The 14,026-nt window shown below is 44.1% G+C and overlaps 1 protein-coding gene across 1 annotated transcript; it reads left to right on the forward strand.

Moving 5' to 3' along the window:
* The first annotated feature begins 922 nt into the window (after positions 1 to 922).
* Positions 923 to 12,290, forward strand: LOC149523250 (maestro heat-like repeat-containing protein family member 2B). The gene is made up of 5 exons (XM_089770407.1): positions 923 to 938; positions 7,475 to 7,588; positions 8,833 to 8,906; positions 9,625 to 9,747; positions 12,111 to 12,290. The coding sequence occupies exons 1-5, from the start codon at positions 923 to 925 to the stop codon at positions 12,288 to 12,290; spliced, it is 507 nt and encodes a 168-aa protein (XP_089626533.1).
* Positions 12,291 to 14,026: the final 1,736 nt, after the last annotated feature.

The raw sequence follows: 14,026 nt of genomic DNA on the forward strand, positions 1-14,026 counted from the left end.
TCAATTCTGTGATGAAATTCTTCCCCTCTATCGTCATGTGACAAGCAAATGGACCACATGTGAAGATTTGGAGGTGAGAATTGTAGGCTTTCTAAACCTTTATGAGAAATTGTATTGTTAAATTCTCTGTGTATGGCACTCTTTGTGATGATGGAGTTCAATGGCAGGTTCTTTGGGATAGAACGGAGTATGATGTAAAACATTTAAAAAAGATTATAATGTCACAATCTCATGGAAATTCTGTCTGTACATAGTGTACATAGATTCCAGTTTTGTCACCTGACATGCAGATGAATATAGGAGAATGGGCTAAATTCATTCCTGGCAGATGTCTATTCAGTTCCAGTAGAGTTACAGCAGGAATGAGTTGGTTTAGTGTGCATACTAATCTGGGGAAATATCCCACTTGGGAAAGTTGTGAGGTGCAGTAGAATATAATTCTGAAACCAACACCATAGCTGTGTCTAGACTGGAAAAACTTGCCAGCTGTCTACACTGGCTGCTTGAATTTCCGGAAAAGCACTGACGATCTCATGTAAGATCGTCAATGCTTTTCCGGAAATACTATGCTGCTCCCGTTCAGGCAAAAGTCCTTTTCCGAAAGACTTTTGCGCAAAAGGGCCAGTGTAGACAGCACAGTAGTGTTTTCTGCAAAAAAGCCCCGATCGCGAAAATGGCAATTGGGGCTTTTTTGCGGAAAAGCGTGTCTAGATTGGCCACGGACGCTTTTCCGCAAAAAGTGCTTTTGCGGAAAAGCATCCTGCCAATCTAGACGTGCTTTTCCGAAAATGCTTTTAACGGAAAACTTTTCTGTTAAAAGCATTTTCGGAAAATCATGCCAGTGTAGACGAAGCCATGCATGAGTCTTAACTCTTTACCAGGAAATATTGAGATAGGGCTTTTTCAACAGTGGAAAAGGGAAATGGCACTCATCAGAAGTAGAAAAGATGGGCCCATTGCATGATATTGAATGAATTTGTAGGAACTTAAATTCTGTGTCTCTATGTAGCTCATGCAGGCCATTATCAAAGCCCTTGGTACTATGATGAGCCTCCTCCTGCATAAAGAAGAGCATCAAGATAAGGTGTTCGAACAGATCCCATGGCTCCTTGAGCAATATAAAGAGGATGTTAATGTTTTTCATGTCACCAAGGTGAGATACTTATTAAAATAACTATCAATGTGTGCGCATAGGTGAACTGCACTAGCTGCTACCAGTGGCGTTTCCTGGTCTACATAGTGACTTGTTAGATAATAGATAAACACACAAGTCTTGATTTTATAGACATGGTGACCCAGGTGACAAGTTTTGTAGGTAAAAGCCTCTCATGAAAAGTATCTTCTGTTTCTGGAGTTGATAAGGAGGTAAGAAACAAAACACCTGTTCCCTTCCCCCTCCCCCATAAGATACTCCCTCCTTGTGATTTACTGGAACATCCTATCAACTCTGTGTCTCTCTTTTAGATTATAAATAAACTCCTCAGAGCAGGGGCTGCTGTGTGTTGTCTCTGGGCAGTATTAAGTAAACTGCCAGTAGCTGAAAATTAATACTAAGAAGGCCTGAATTGCATTGCTTTAGATTCTATAACTAGATAGATATAAAATCACTGTCTATTTCATCTACCGTTCTGTACAGGGCTGTTGTAGCTGTGTTGGTTCAAGGACATTAGAGAGACAAGGTGGGTGAGATAATATAATTAAAGATATTATTTCACCCACCTTGTCTCTCTTATTTCATCTACCCTCAGTATCACATGACCAAGGTAACTCTTGTCTGCTGATAGTGAGAGGATGGAGTGAGGGCAGTTGGCTTCAGTAGTATGATTGAGCATGCTCAGTCTCTGTGAGCTGGCTCAGTACAAGCCAAGCAGCAAATCCAGGGCCACAACCCTGCTGCCCTTCCCCCCTCCCCACTTCCTCCATGGTTTACTCCCAATCTATGTTGGCTTTCTGGTCCAGAATATGTGGTTGCTTTTGGGATTGGAATGCCCGTGACTTTGAGGGAATCAATGTCTCATGGACTTGACTAAAAGTATCAAAGGACTACACAAGAGCCTAAATGTAGTAAAATATGTAGATTTCATCAGAGATATCCTGGAAGCTTCAAGCAGCAAAGAAGAAAAGTGTGTAGGTACAGGAAGGAGTTAGACTGTCATCTCATTATCAATAGCCTGGAAGAGAACATAAAATCATCATTGATAAAATTGGCAGATGAAATAAACATTGGGGAGTGGTAAATAATGGAAAGGACAACTCACTGATTCAGAGTGATATAGATCATTTGGTAAACTGGGTGCTAACAATAAATGTGCATTTAAATATGGCTGAATGTAAATAGATGCATCTAGGAACAAAACAATGTAGGTGATACATACATGTTGAGGGATGCTTCCTGAGAAACAGTAACTCTGAAAAATATTTTGGGAAACTTGGTGAATACTCAGCTGAACATGACCTACAAATGCGATGCTGTGGCCAAAAAAGCTGAAGTGATACTGGGATGCATACATGGGGAAATCTCAAGGAGGAATACAGTGGGAAATGCAAAGTTCATTTCCACACTAGAACTGACCAACAGATATTGGTAGATACCCCTGATACCGGCTTCCTGTGAGAAGAGTGCCTTTCACACCCTGCTTGGCTTATAGCAATTCAGCAGGATGCCATTGGGCTGCACAGAGCCTCAGCCACTTTTCAGCAGCTCATGAACCAAATATTGCAAACATATATGCAATATACAGCCGTGTGCATTAAGAATATTGTCATCCACAGCACCAGCTGGGGGAAACACCTCTGACATCTTAGCAAGGTATTGTAAGCCCCAATAGATGCAGGACTCACTGTGAATCCAGCCAAGTGCCATCTTAGTGAACACAGTAGGAAGGGGAAAACTATAGCTCCTTGATAAATAAGGTCTAAGGCTTGTGTGACTGCCCCACCTCCCTGACAAAGAAACAGGTGCCACAATACTTCAGACACAGTGGCTGCTTAGTACTCAACTTCATCACACTGGGCACCCTATTATTGGACCTGATGAAGAACACCCAATCACAGAAAGTCCAGTAATCAGAAGACTGTGAGGAAGCCTTCCAGGCCCTGTGAAAACAGCTGAACCAAGAGCTGGTCCTATCCCATCCAACTTCACAAAGCCTTCTATCCTTCAAATGGAGGTCTCGGAGGTAGGACCAGGAGTGGTACTATCTCAAGAAATAGGTGGGAAGGAGCACCAGATCCTTTATCTCAGCTGCAAGCTGTTCTCCTGAGAGACCTGCCGCCCTACTATAGCAAGGGAGGCCCTGGCCATCAAGTGGGTGATCTACACCCTGGGGGTATGTCTACACTACAAAGTTAATTCGAACTAACGGATGTTAGTTCGAATTAACTTTGATCGGTGCTACACTAGCGCTCCGCTAGTTCGAACTTAATTCGAACTAGCGGTGTGCTTAGTTCGAACTAGGTAAACCTCATTGAACGAGGACTAAGCCTAGTTCGAACTTACTAGTTCGAATTAAGGGGTGTGTAGCCCCTTAATTCAAACTAGTGGGAGGCTAGCCCTCCCCAGCTTTCCCTGGTGGCCACTCTGGCCAACACCAGGGAAACTCGTCTGCCCCCCTTCCGGCCCCGGACCTCTTAAAGGGGCACAGGCTGGCCAGCACCCAGCTAACAGACCCTGCACCTGGCACGGCTCGAGCCAGCCACCCGCTGCCACCCAGCCATCCCCCTCTTCCCGGGACCAGGCTGGCGGCTCTCGGGAGCCTGCCCAGGACCGCACCCGCCTGGTTTAGTGCGGACATCATGGACCTCATCCACGACCTCCGCACTAGGCACAGGAAAGTGGCCGTCTAAGGCAGGAGAGCTGCCAGCCTGGCCACCTAGTAGCAGGTGTGCATGAAAATGAAGGTGGTCCACTGAGACCCCCAACCCTGAGCCCTGAGCTTACAATGGGCGTATTGGGTCATACCAAAGGTCCATCTAGCCCAGTAGCCTGTCTGCCGACAGTGGCCAACCCTAGGGACCCTGGAGGGGGTGGACCGAAGACAGTGATCAAGCCATTTGTCTCGTGCCATCCCTCTCCAGTCTTCCACAAACTTTGGGCAAGGACACCACTCCTACCCCCTGGCTAATACCACTCCATGGACCCAACCTCCATCACTTTATCTCACTTCTCTTTAAACTCTGTTCTAGTTCTAGCCGTCACAACCTCCTGCAGCAAGGAGTTCCACAGGTTGAATCTTTGCTTTGTGAAGAGCACCTTTCTGTTAGTAGTTTGAAGCCTGCTACCCATCCTTTTCCTTTGGTGTCCTCTAGTCCTTCTATTATGGGGACTAATGGAGAACTTTTCTTAATGCACCCTCTCCACCCCACTCATGCTTTTATGGACTTCTATCCTATCCCCCCTCAGTCTCCTCTTTTCTAAGCTGAGAAGTCCCAGTCTCTTTAGCCTCTCTTTATATGGGACCTGTTCCAAACCTCTGATCATTGTAGTTGCCCTCCCCTCTCCCACCCTCTCTCTTCCCCTCTCCCACCTCCTTTTCCCAGTCTCCCCGAGTTTTGTTCAATAAAGAGAGATTCTATTTTTGACCACACGTTTTCTTTATTTTGTACATCAGGAAGGGGGGCTAGGGAAGGGTAAGTGGAAGGAGGTGACGGAGGAATGGGGTACGAGCCCCCGATGGGGAGGACTGGGCTGGCTCTGCGTGCTTCTGGGGGTGGAAGCTCTCCTGCAGCCCCCCAATTGCTCCTTCTCCCCAGATGGCAGCCTGCGGCAAGTACAGCCAGGCTGATGGCCGAGTGCTGTGATGTGCCCAGTGTGGGCACTCAGAGCACTCCAAGCCAGGACTGCTTTGCAAGAGGGGCACCCCTGAGAACTGTCTGTCCGGGGTGGGGGTCGGGTCCCTTTAAGCACAGCCCTCGGCTAGCCTGAGGCAGCAGCTCCACGCTCTAAGTCCTCATCTGATGCCCTGCCGGCACTGCTTCCGGCTATCCTTAAGCCCGGTTCAGGGTCCACTTAATGTGGACATGCTAGTTCGAATTAGCAAAACGCTAATTCGAACTAGTTTTTTTAGTCTGGATGCATTAGTTCGAATTAGCTTAGTTCGAATTAACTAATTCGAACTAAGTTAGTTCGAATTAGCGCTGTAGTGTAGACATACCCTGGGATATTCTGTACTGGGGAAGCCCTTTCAACTGGTCACCAACCATGCACCCCTCAGATGGATTAATAACATGAAGGACACCAGTGCCTGAATCATGAGGTAGTACTTCCCGCTCCAACCCTATGACTTCTGTATGTTACGCTGGGCCAGGGAAGGCTCATGCAAACACAGACTTCTCCCAAGTGGAAGGAGACGATGAAGAGGAAGGTCCACCAATGGACACCCTCTTAAGGGGGAGTGTTTGTGACAGAGGATACCCCCCATGCATGGTTCAGCGGGGGCTAATCATGATCTGTGGGCTATGCCCCTTCATACTTGCTGGGAATGCTCCAACTGGAACCAGGATATAAAAGGGAGCAGCTCAGTTCTGTCTAGGCTGACAGCTGAAGGGAGCAGAGGTGCTTTGCAGGCTTTTGTGGAGGGACTGCCAGTGCCCTAGGATGCAGAAACCAGCCAGCCTGTGGTTCCAGTTGACCCCCCCACAACCATCCAATGCCACAGATGGAGGAGAGACCACGGAGTTACTGAGATGACCTGCTGCAGAAGAATGGTGGGAAGCAATCTATGTGAACTAAGCATTATTGAGTTGAGGTATTAGTCTTTGACTCTGCATGTTTTGGAAGAAACCCCATTGAGCTGCAAGACAAGGCCCTGGGCTGGGACCCTGTGGAGTAGGTAGAGCCTGGTGGAGAAGGGCTGGCCACTAGGCAACACTGGTTTGCCCCAAAGGGTGGTTGAGCACTAGGTTGCACGGTCGTACCTAGAAGGGCTTGGGTCGTTGAGCTGAAGAGCCTCATTAAAGGGCTGCTGCACTGACCCTGACTATTAGGCAATGCTGCTCTAAGAACCAGGCCTGCTATGGTGGTTGGGGAGACTAGGTCACTTGGGCTGCCTTAGTTCTTTAACTCCTCCACAACCTGATACCATCCAAACAGGGTGGACCTACCCTGTGACAGGTGACTTACTTACAGTCTATAATATCTGCATGGGGAAATATATGTAATGACCTAGCAGAGAAAGGCATGACATGATCCAGTGGCTACAAACTGAAACAGGAGACATTCAGATGGGAAATAAGGTCTACCTTTTCAGTGGTGGGATATTAGCCATTCAAACCATTTACCAAGAGTCAAGGGGATCATTTTAAAATCAAGATTGGATTTTTTTCTGAAAGTTCTGCTTTAGGAATTATTTTGGCAATTTCTAAGGCCTGTGTCATACAGAAGGCCTGACTAGTTGATGACAATCATCCCTTTTGGCCTTGGAATCTATGAATTCCATGAACCTGCTTCAGTCATTGCATATTGCTCCTTTGTATGCCCACCTTCTAACTTTCACCCTCTCTTGTAGAGTCTGAGGCAGCTCTTGGAAGTCTCTGGTGAATATAAGATCCTTCTACCTGAAGGGAAATTTCAAGCCATCTGCAGTGCTCTGCACGACCGGGTGAGGGGAACTTGTTCTTGTATCACTTGAGCTTAAGCACAGCAGATCTGAAGCATATTAAGAATAAACATCTTTTGAATGCTAGTGAAGAGCCTGGAGACCTTCTCATGCCTTATTGGTTTCTGCTGGCTTAAGAATAAGCAGATAGTGGTCTCATTTTATTAGCTAAAATCCAGCTCAGTTTGTAAAGCAATTTTAGCATAAGCCAGTTATTAGAGGGAGTTAGAGTTAGATAGTAAAAACTGATCCCATCCAAATGGGGAGGACCTATCCTGTGACAGGGTGACTTAATTGCAGTCTATAATATCTATGTGGGGAAACATATGTAATAATCTAGCAGAGAAAGGCATAACGTGAGCCAATAACTAGAAAATGAAGCTGGACAAATTCAGACTGCAAATAAGGCCGACATTTTTATGGTGGAATAATTAACCATTTGAACCAGTTACCAAGGGTCAAGTCTTGATTCAATTAGCTCTGCTGCTAAAAACACTTTGAAAGCATGAACTTCTGTTATCCAGTGTCTCGGTCATTGTTTCTGATTCTTGTTGTGCAGTCAGTACCATTTCTTTTGGGTTCAGAGCTCTATTTGGAAAGGTAGGAAGTGAGTGCTTAGAAATTAATTGAGCCTCTTCTTTTCAGTTGCTTGTTCTGATTAGTTTTCCTTTGATCACTTCTCTTCTTCCCACAGATCTGTTCTCCAACTCAGCAGCTCATCATGGAAAATCAAATGGAGCTGTGCTATTGTATCCTACTGCTAGGTAGGGGAAGAGACTCCAAATTACACAGTAGTGTCCTTGTAACTTCCTTCTTTTGTAGGTGTGGTAAGAATGAGCTTTCAGTTGTTAGTGAGGATGTGATTTCTTCCTTTGCAGCCCGTTCTTCTCCTGATGACCTCATAGCATTTCTGCACTCGCAGCTGAAGATTGAGAATGAGACTGTTCGTGTGGCAACCCTGAATCTGCTCACAGCTATTATTGGTGCTGACTGTAAGTAACACAGGAGTAACTGTGACTGCTGCGATCATCGCCATCGTGCTGGGGGTTGAGTTGGGGACATCCAGAGCTAAAAGCATGAGCTGCTATAGGTTGATCTAAAGAACCAAGGCTTTGCAGGCATGGTAGGGCTATAACATACTCATCATCTCTGCAAATGGGGCACAGAGGATCTGTAACACAGGGGCGGATATAGGGCAGGGCGAGCGGGGTGGCCGCCCCGGGTCCCGCGCTTCAAAAAGCCCCGCGCACGCGCCGTGGTGCCACCGCGCATGAGCATGGCGTCACTGTGCATGCGCCGTGGCAAAGGGGGGCCCCGCGGAATTATGCTGCCCGGGGCCCCGCAAAACGGTCATCTGCCCCTGCTGCAACACATAGAGTCATATAGTCATAGATTATTAGAACTGGAAGGGACCTTGAGAGGTCATCAAGTCCAGTCCCCTGCCCTCATGGCAGGACCAAGCACTGTCTAGATCATCCCTGATAGGTGTCTATCCAATCTGCTCTTAAATATCTCCAGTGGTGGAGATTCCACAACTTCCCTGGGCAATTTTTCACAGTGTTTAACCAACCTAACAGTTGGGACGTTTTTCCTAATGTCCAACCTAAACCTCCCTTGCTGCAATTTAAGCCCATTGTTTCTTGTCCTATCATCAGAGGCCAAAGAGAACAATTTTTCTCCCTTCTCCTTGCGACACCCTTTTAGATGCATGCTCACCAGAGGGTTGGAAATTCACTAAAGGGACCCAGTGCTGCTCTAAGTTACTCCCATGTGGTCACACAGAAATCAACAGGGTTAATTAAGTGCTGAATGTAGCCTAAAATATTTTCAAGGTACAAATACAAATGTAATCTTGTGGCGGATGCATGTTAATAATAATGAGATAAAAACAAAATAGTACTCCTGACTGAATAAGTATTAGACACTCTAGAATAGATCCCGAATTCTGCTATACTGGTGGTAAACACAGACTAACTTCACTGACCTCCATTTGTCTAACTCTCTCACAATATTTCCATCAGGATAGTATGATGGTGCTATTTACAGAAGTGGAAATACTTCAGACTTAGACTGGTGTAACTGAGATCAGAGTCTGGTCCTATATTTTCCCCGCTGATTCTGTATATGAGTGAAGCTTGGTAGTACTCTTAAATAGGGCACAGGACACATTCTAATGTGGAGCATGAGTGTTTGGAACAAAGATATACTATATTGCACACTTCTCCTTATCTTTCAGTGCCTGAGACAAGAGTTAGAAAGTTTCTGATTGTGAAGGCAGTGAAATCTGCTCTCAGTGATCAGAGTGCTAAGGTAAGATTGTGTGTGGAATAGTGGTATTGCTGTTAATATCTGGGAAGTATTTCACTCAGTGGAGAGTCTGGCAACGAGACACATTTTTAGGCTGAGATTATTAATAGGGTTTCAATTAATCACAGTTAACTAAAAATTAATGCGATTAAAAATTGAAATTTATTACATATTTTTGTGGTTTTTTACATTTTCAAATATATTGATTTCAATTACAACACAATGACAAGTGTGTACTATGCACTTTATATTATTTTTATAACAAACATTTGCATTGTAAAAATGACAAAAGAAATAATATTTTTCAATTCATCTCATAGAAGTGATGTAGAGCAATCTCTTTAGCGTGAAAATGCAACTTACAAATGTAGATATTTTTTGTTAACTGTAATGAAAGAATGTAAAACTTTAGAGTCTACAAGTCCATTCAGACCTACTTCTTGTTCAGCCAGACACTAAGACAAACAAGTTTGTTTCCATTTATAGGAGAAAATGCTGCCTTTTTCCTAATTACAGTGTCACCTGAAAGTGAAAACTGGCATTTGCATGGTACTTCTGTAGCCAGTGTTGCAAGGAATTTACATAACAGATGTGTTAATCATTTGTACTTCAGCCACTATTCCAAAGAGATAAAAGAAAAAGCAAAAGGACTCTCATATCCTGTCTCATATTGCATGCAGAAGAGATAATAATAACTCGTGCATAATCTCTACCCTTGCAGGTGAGGATGGCAGCTCTCCATTTTGTCCTGAAGCTGCTCAGTTCAGGAAGTGTGGAGAATTGTGCAGCAGGGGATATGGTCGCCTATGTATTCGGAGAGTTCGATGTGTCCACCAGAAATCTGGTAAGGAGAGTTCTTAACACTTAGGACTCCGTTCTGCCATTCTGGCATGCTGATTGTTCCCCTTGACTTCAGTGGGAGCTTTGGATGCTCAAGGATGCAGCTGGACTGAAGGATTAGAGCTAGAATCTGATCAGTGATATTCGTGTAAAACCAGGGTAATGCCCCTGACTTCAGTGGCATTAGTTTGGATTTACACAAGTGTAACAGAGACCAGAATCTGATTCTGAATATTTATATCTGACAGTGCGACCTACATTACTTAGACCTCGGGCAAGTCAGTGAAAATTCTGACAACACAATCTTTCAGTGAAATGCTCTTGTATAAGGAAGCACATCTTTTTTATAAATAGACTCTCCAAAGAACACAATGGTGCCCAATCCTGTGGCTGCTGAAGCATACATAAACTATTAGCAAAACACTGAAGTTATGCAGCCTACATCAAGATGTCTAGAACCTGGAAAAGTTTGCTGCACACGTCATTCTCTGTTCTATGTGTACTAGTTCAAAATCTTTTCAATGGGTATTTCCAGCTATGGGCAGAGTCATGGACTCCAGACACAGAGTTCCATGATGGGATCCATGATATACATTAACTTTACAGTAAGTTGTTGAGGATCTTAGCTCTGCCTGGCCCTTTAGCTACCAAGTGGGAGCTTATGGCAGTACTCACCAACTGCCTCTTTTTCATCCTACCCATCTCAAAGAAAGTAGGAGGCAACTCTTTCTCATCAGGCCACATTTGCTCTTATTTAAACTGAAATCAGTAGAGCTGATCAATATTTAGTTTGGTGTAAGGAAGAACAGAATTTAGCCTATAGATAGACTCACATTCACTATGCACAGAATGATCAAGCTGCTTGGGGCATCAGAACAAACAGAATGGCTCCCTCTAGGTTCTGCATATTTATTTCCACTGGGCAGAGTCTGAGTGGCTCTCCTCAGAGATAAAAAGAAGAAATGTTCTTTTTTGAAAATTTTTTTGAAAAGAGTTCAGGGAACTCTTTTATAGAATCATAGAACGATAGGGCTTGAAGAGAATTCAGGAAGTCATCGAGTCCAACCCCCTGCTAAAAGCAGAACCAATTCCAACTAAATCATCTCAGCCAGGGCTTTGTCAAGCTGGGACTGAAAAACCTCTAGGGATGGAGATCTCACCACCTCCCTCAGTAACCCATTCCAGTGCTTCACCACCCTCCTCGTGAAATCGTTTTTCCTAAGATCCACCCCCCCACACACAACTTGAGACCACTGCTTCTTGTTCTGTCATCTGTCACTACTGAGAACAGCCTCTCTCCATCTTCTTTGTGTCCCCTTGTGCTGGGGTTTTCCTAAGCCTGGGTTCTGACCCACCAGTTAGGTGTTTCTGTTATTCTCTTCCCTTAAGAATCTCCATCATTCGAGGTTTTTAATGCCAGGCTTGGCAAAGCCATGGCTGGAATAATTTAGTTGGGGCTGGCCCTGCTTTGAGCAGGGGGTTGGACTATATGACCTCCTGAGGTCCCTTCCATCCTTAATCCATGATTTTATGATTTGTGCACTCCTAATGCAATGGAAAAGCTCTCCTAGGTCAATATTCAGAAAGGCTTTGTAAGAAATAGACACCGATTCTACAGCCAGTGTTTTCCCACTATCTAGTAAATGCTATGTATCTATCTCATAGCAGGGGACATTTTATGCCAGTGGTGGACTGAGATCTAGTTTTTCCAGTATAGTTAACACTACATGGACAGGAAAGAAAATCATCAGCGCAGTAACCAAATTCAAGAGGACCAGTGAGAACTGATCACCTCTCGTAAAAGGAATGAATTAGTATTGAGTTAAGCTCTGTGTATGGAAACTCATTCACCAAAGACTTCCTGCTCTTCAGACATAAACAGAATAGTTTGAAGAGCTGAGGGGAGGGGAGTTAGGTGCAACGTTGGTATGAAAATAAAGTTATAAAAGGAGCTGGGCTGGGGAGACTTCTCTGCTCTAAATAAAAAGAAATGCTCCTCTCTGTCATTTGCCACTCAGCATGGGAGAAGCTGTCCAGGAAAGAGAACACAGCACCGGACCCCAAACTGCATGCAATGTGCTAGACAGCTGCCATCAGACAGTCTACAGAAGCTCTCACATACACAGAGCCAGACTCATCTCTCATGTAACTCCTTTGGCTTTGATGGAGTTACGTACACCAGAGGTGAATCTGGTCCCTGGGACTTGTATAGACAAGGGTCTCTTTTTGGAGACATATAAATCTTTTGCTATATGGAAGTTAAATGCTTTGGAGAGGGATTTTAGTGACAATCAAACCTATTTAAAAGAAACGTTTGGGAGGGATTTTCTGGTACTAACTTTGTCCATTCTCCTGCTTTGCCAACAGCTACTAGAGACCTGGCTCAGTTCAGGGCAGGAGTGGGAGAGAGAAAGGGCCTTGCAGGCCAGTGTCTGGCTGCTAACTGCCTATCAGGAGATAGTTAATAGCACAGTGAGTATAGTTCTACTCTTCCTTGAGCTGACTTCCCAACTTCTATCAAATCTGACATTCAACGTGAATGCATGAGAAATTCTACTAGGCCTGCAGCTGGGGCCTCAAAGTGAGTAAGATCCCTCTGCTTCCATAAGAGAAAGGTTTCCATAATAGTGCTGTGACAGCACTCAGGCCAGACTGTAAGAAACAGGGCAGGCAGTTCCCCAGACTAGTGATTTTATAATTAGATTCACCAAACCAGTAAGAAAAGAGCTTCTACTCTGGTTAACAAAATACCAAACAATAGTACCCTTTAGGCATTCCAGACCTTGGTTCCCATCTAGACAACTAAGTCTAATATAATCACCAATCACAAAGGACTAGACACTTATCCTTAGGTTAATATGAATCACAGGTCTTCCCTAAATATCAGCCAATCCTTAATAACGGAATATCAGATTTGTTGTTAAAAGGAAAAAGAAGAGAGTTACAAATGGTTAAGTGATAGATAGTTGTTAAAATGACTTTCACTTTTCATAGTTCAGGATCACAACCATGGTGGAATAAACAGCTGGCTTGTAAAAGTCTCTCTGGAATCATGCTAACCGGTCAACATCCAAAGCCAGTTTAGATGCAAAGGCTGTTAGTTTTTCCATGCATTTCCCAGACTATTCCAAATAATTATTTGGAAGATCTATGTCCTATGGCTTACACGTCCCCTGTTCAAAGTTTAAGCAGACTGGAGAGAGAAGATCAGTCCCATAACTTGTCTTTTATAGCTATTCTAGCCGGTTGGCAAGCCTCCTCACAGAAATTGTCAAAGCAGGATCTCTCCCTGAGAAAGAATAGGTCATGCAGATCTCCTGTCGTACTTTGTTTTGAAGTTAATTTTCTATTTCCTACGCATACACTGGTAAATGGGTGATAGTCATTCACATAAAGTAATTAGCCGATCGTAGTCTTCCATTACAACACAGATAGTTAAGCTGAAGGCAATGTACAAACTATTTTCTTGTACTATCTTCTATCTTTGATCTTAAGGTTAACTGAAGACAGTTGCATATAATTAAGGCAATTAAGACATGAAAAGGAATTGGAATCTACAAGCTAATTTGGTTATGTTAAACTTCTAGCAAGATATAAATACAGACAATAATACATAACATCTACCTTTCATATCTATTACCAAAATGCATAATGTTGGTGATCGCTAGTCTAGGACTTTTCTTTGGGTACGTCTAGACTACAGGGTTTTGTCGACAGAAGTTTTGTCGACAGTATCTGTCGACAAAACTTCTGTCGACAAAGAGCGTCTAGACACATTCAGTTCTGTCGACTAAACAAGCTGCTTTGTCGACAAAACCCTGTAGTCTAGACACAACCCTACATGCAATAACACCTTCTGTCGACAGAACTCTGTCGACAGAAGGTGTTATGCCTCGTAAAATGAGGTTTACCAGCATCGACAAAACTGCTGAGTTCTGTCGACGTTATGTCGACAGAACTCAGCGGTAGTGTAGACGCAGGTATAGTTTTGTCGACAAAAGTCCACTTTTGTCGACAAAACTCAGTAGTCTAGACACACCCTTTGAAATAACATAGAAGTGACTTGTCTTGATACAATTGCAGTGCCGCTTGTTAAGTTATTGTGGTCACACATAGGTTGGCTGTGTCAGTGTCATAGATGCATTCCTATACTCTCAGGCTGTTAAAGTTGAAGCAAAATGCAGGACAATGTAGCACTTTAAAGACTAACAAGATGGTTTATTAGATGATGAGCTTTCGTGGGCCAGACCCACTTCCTGATCTGAGGACGTGGGTCTGGCCCA

The sequence above is a fragment of the Pelodiscus sinensis genome, chromosome 18, assembly GCF_052426305.1.
Source record: "Pelodiscus sinensis isolate ZL-2025 chromosome 18, ASM5242630v1, whole genome shotgun sequence".
In the NCBI taxonomy this organism is placed as follows: Eukaryota; Metazoa; Chordata; order Testudines; family Trionychidae; genus Pelodiscus; species Pelodiscus sinensis.

What these genes read in the sequence shown, in the direction of transcription:
- LOC149523250 (XM_089770407.1), top strand. An exon ending in TCAGTGATCAGAGTGCTAAG is followed by an intron (nt 8,907 to 9,624) that starts GTAAGATTGTGT and finishes CTACCCTTGCAG; the next exon opens with GTGAGGATGGCAGCTCTCCA. An exon ending in ATGTGTCCACCAGAAATCTG is followed by an intron (nt 9,748 to 12,110) that starts GTAAGGAGAGTT and finishes CTTTGCCAACAG; the next exon opens with CTACTAGAGACCTGGCTCAG.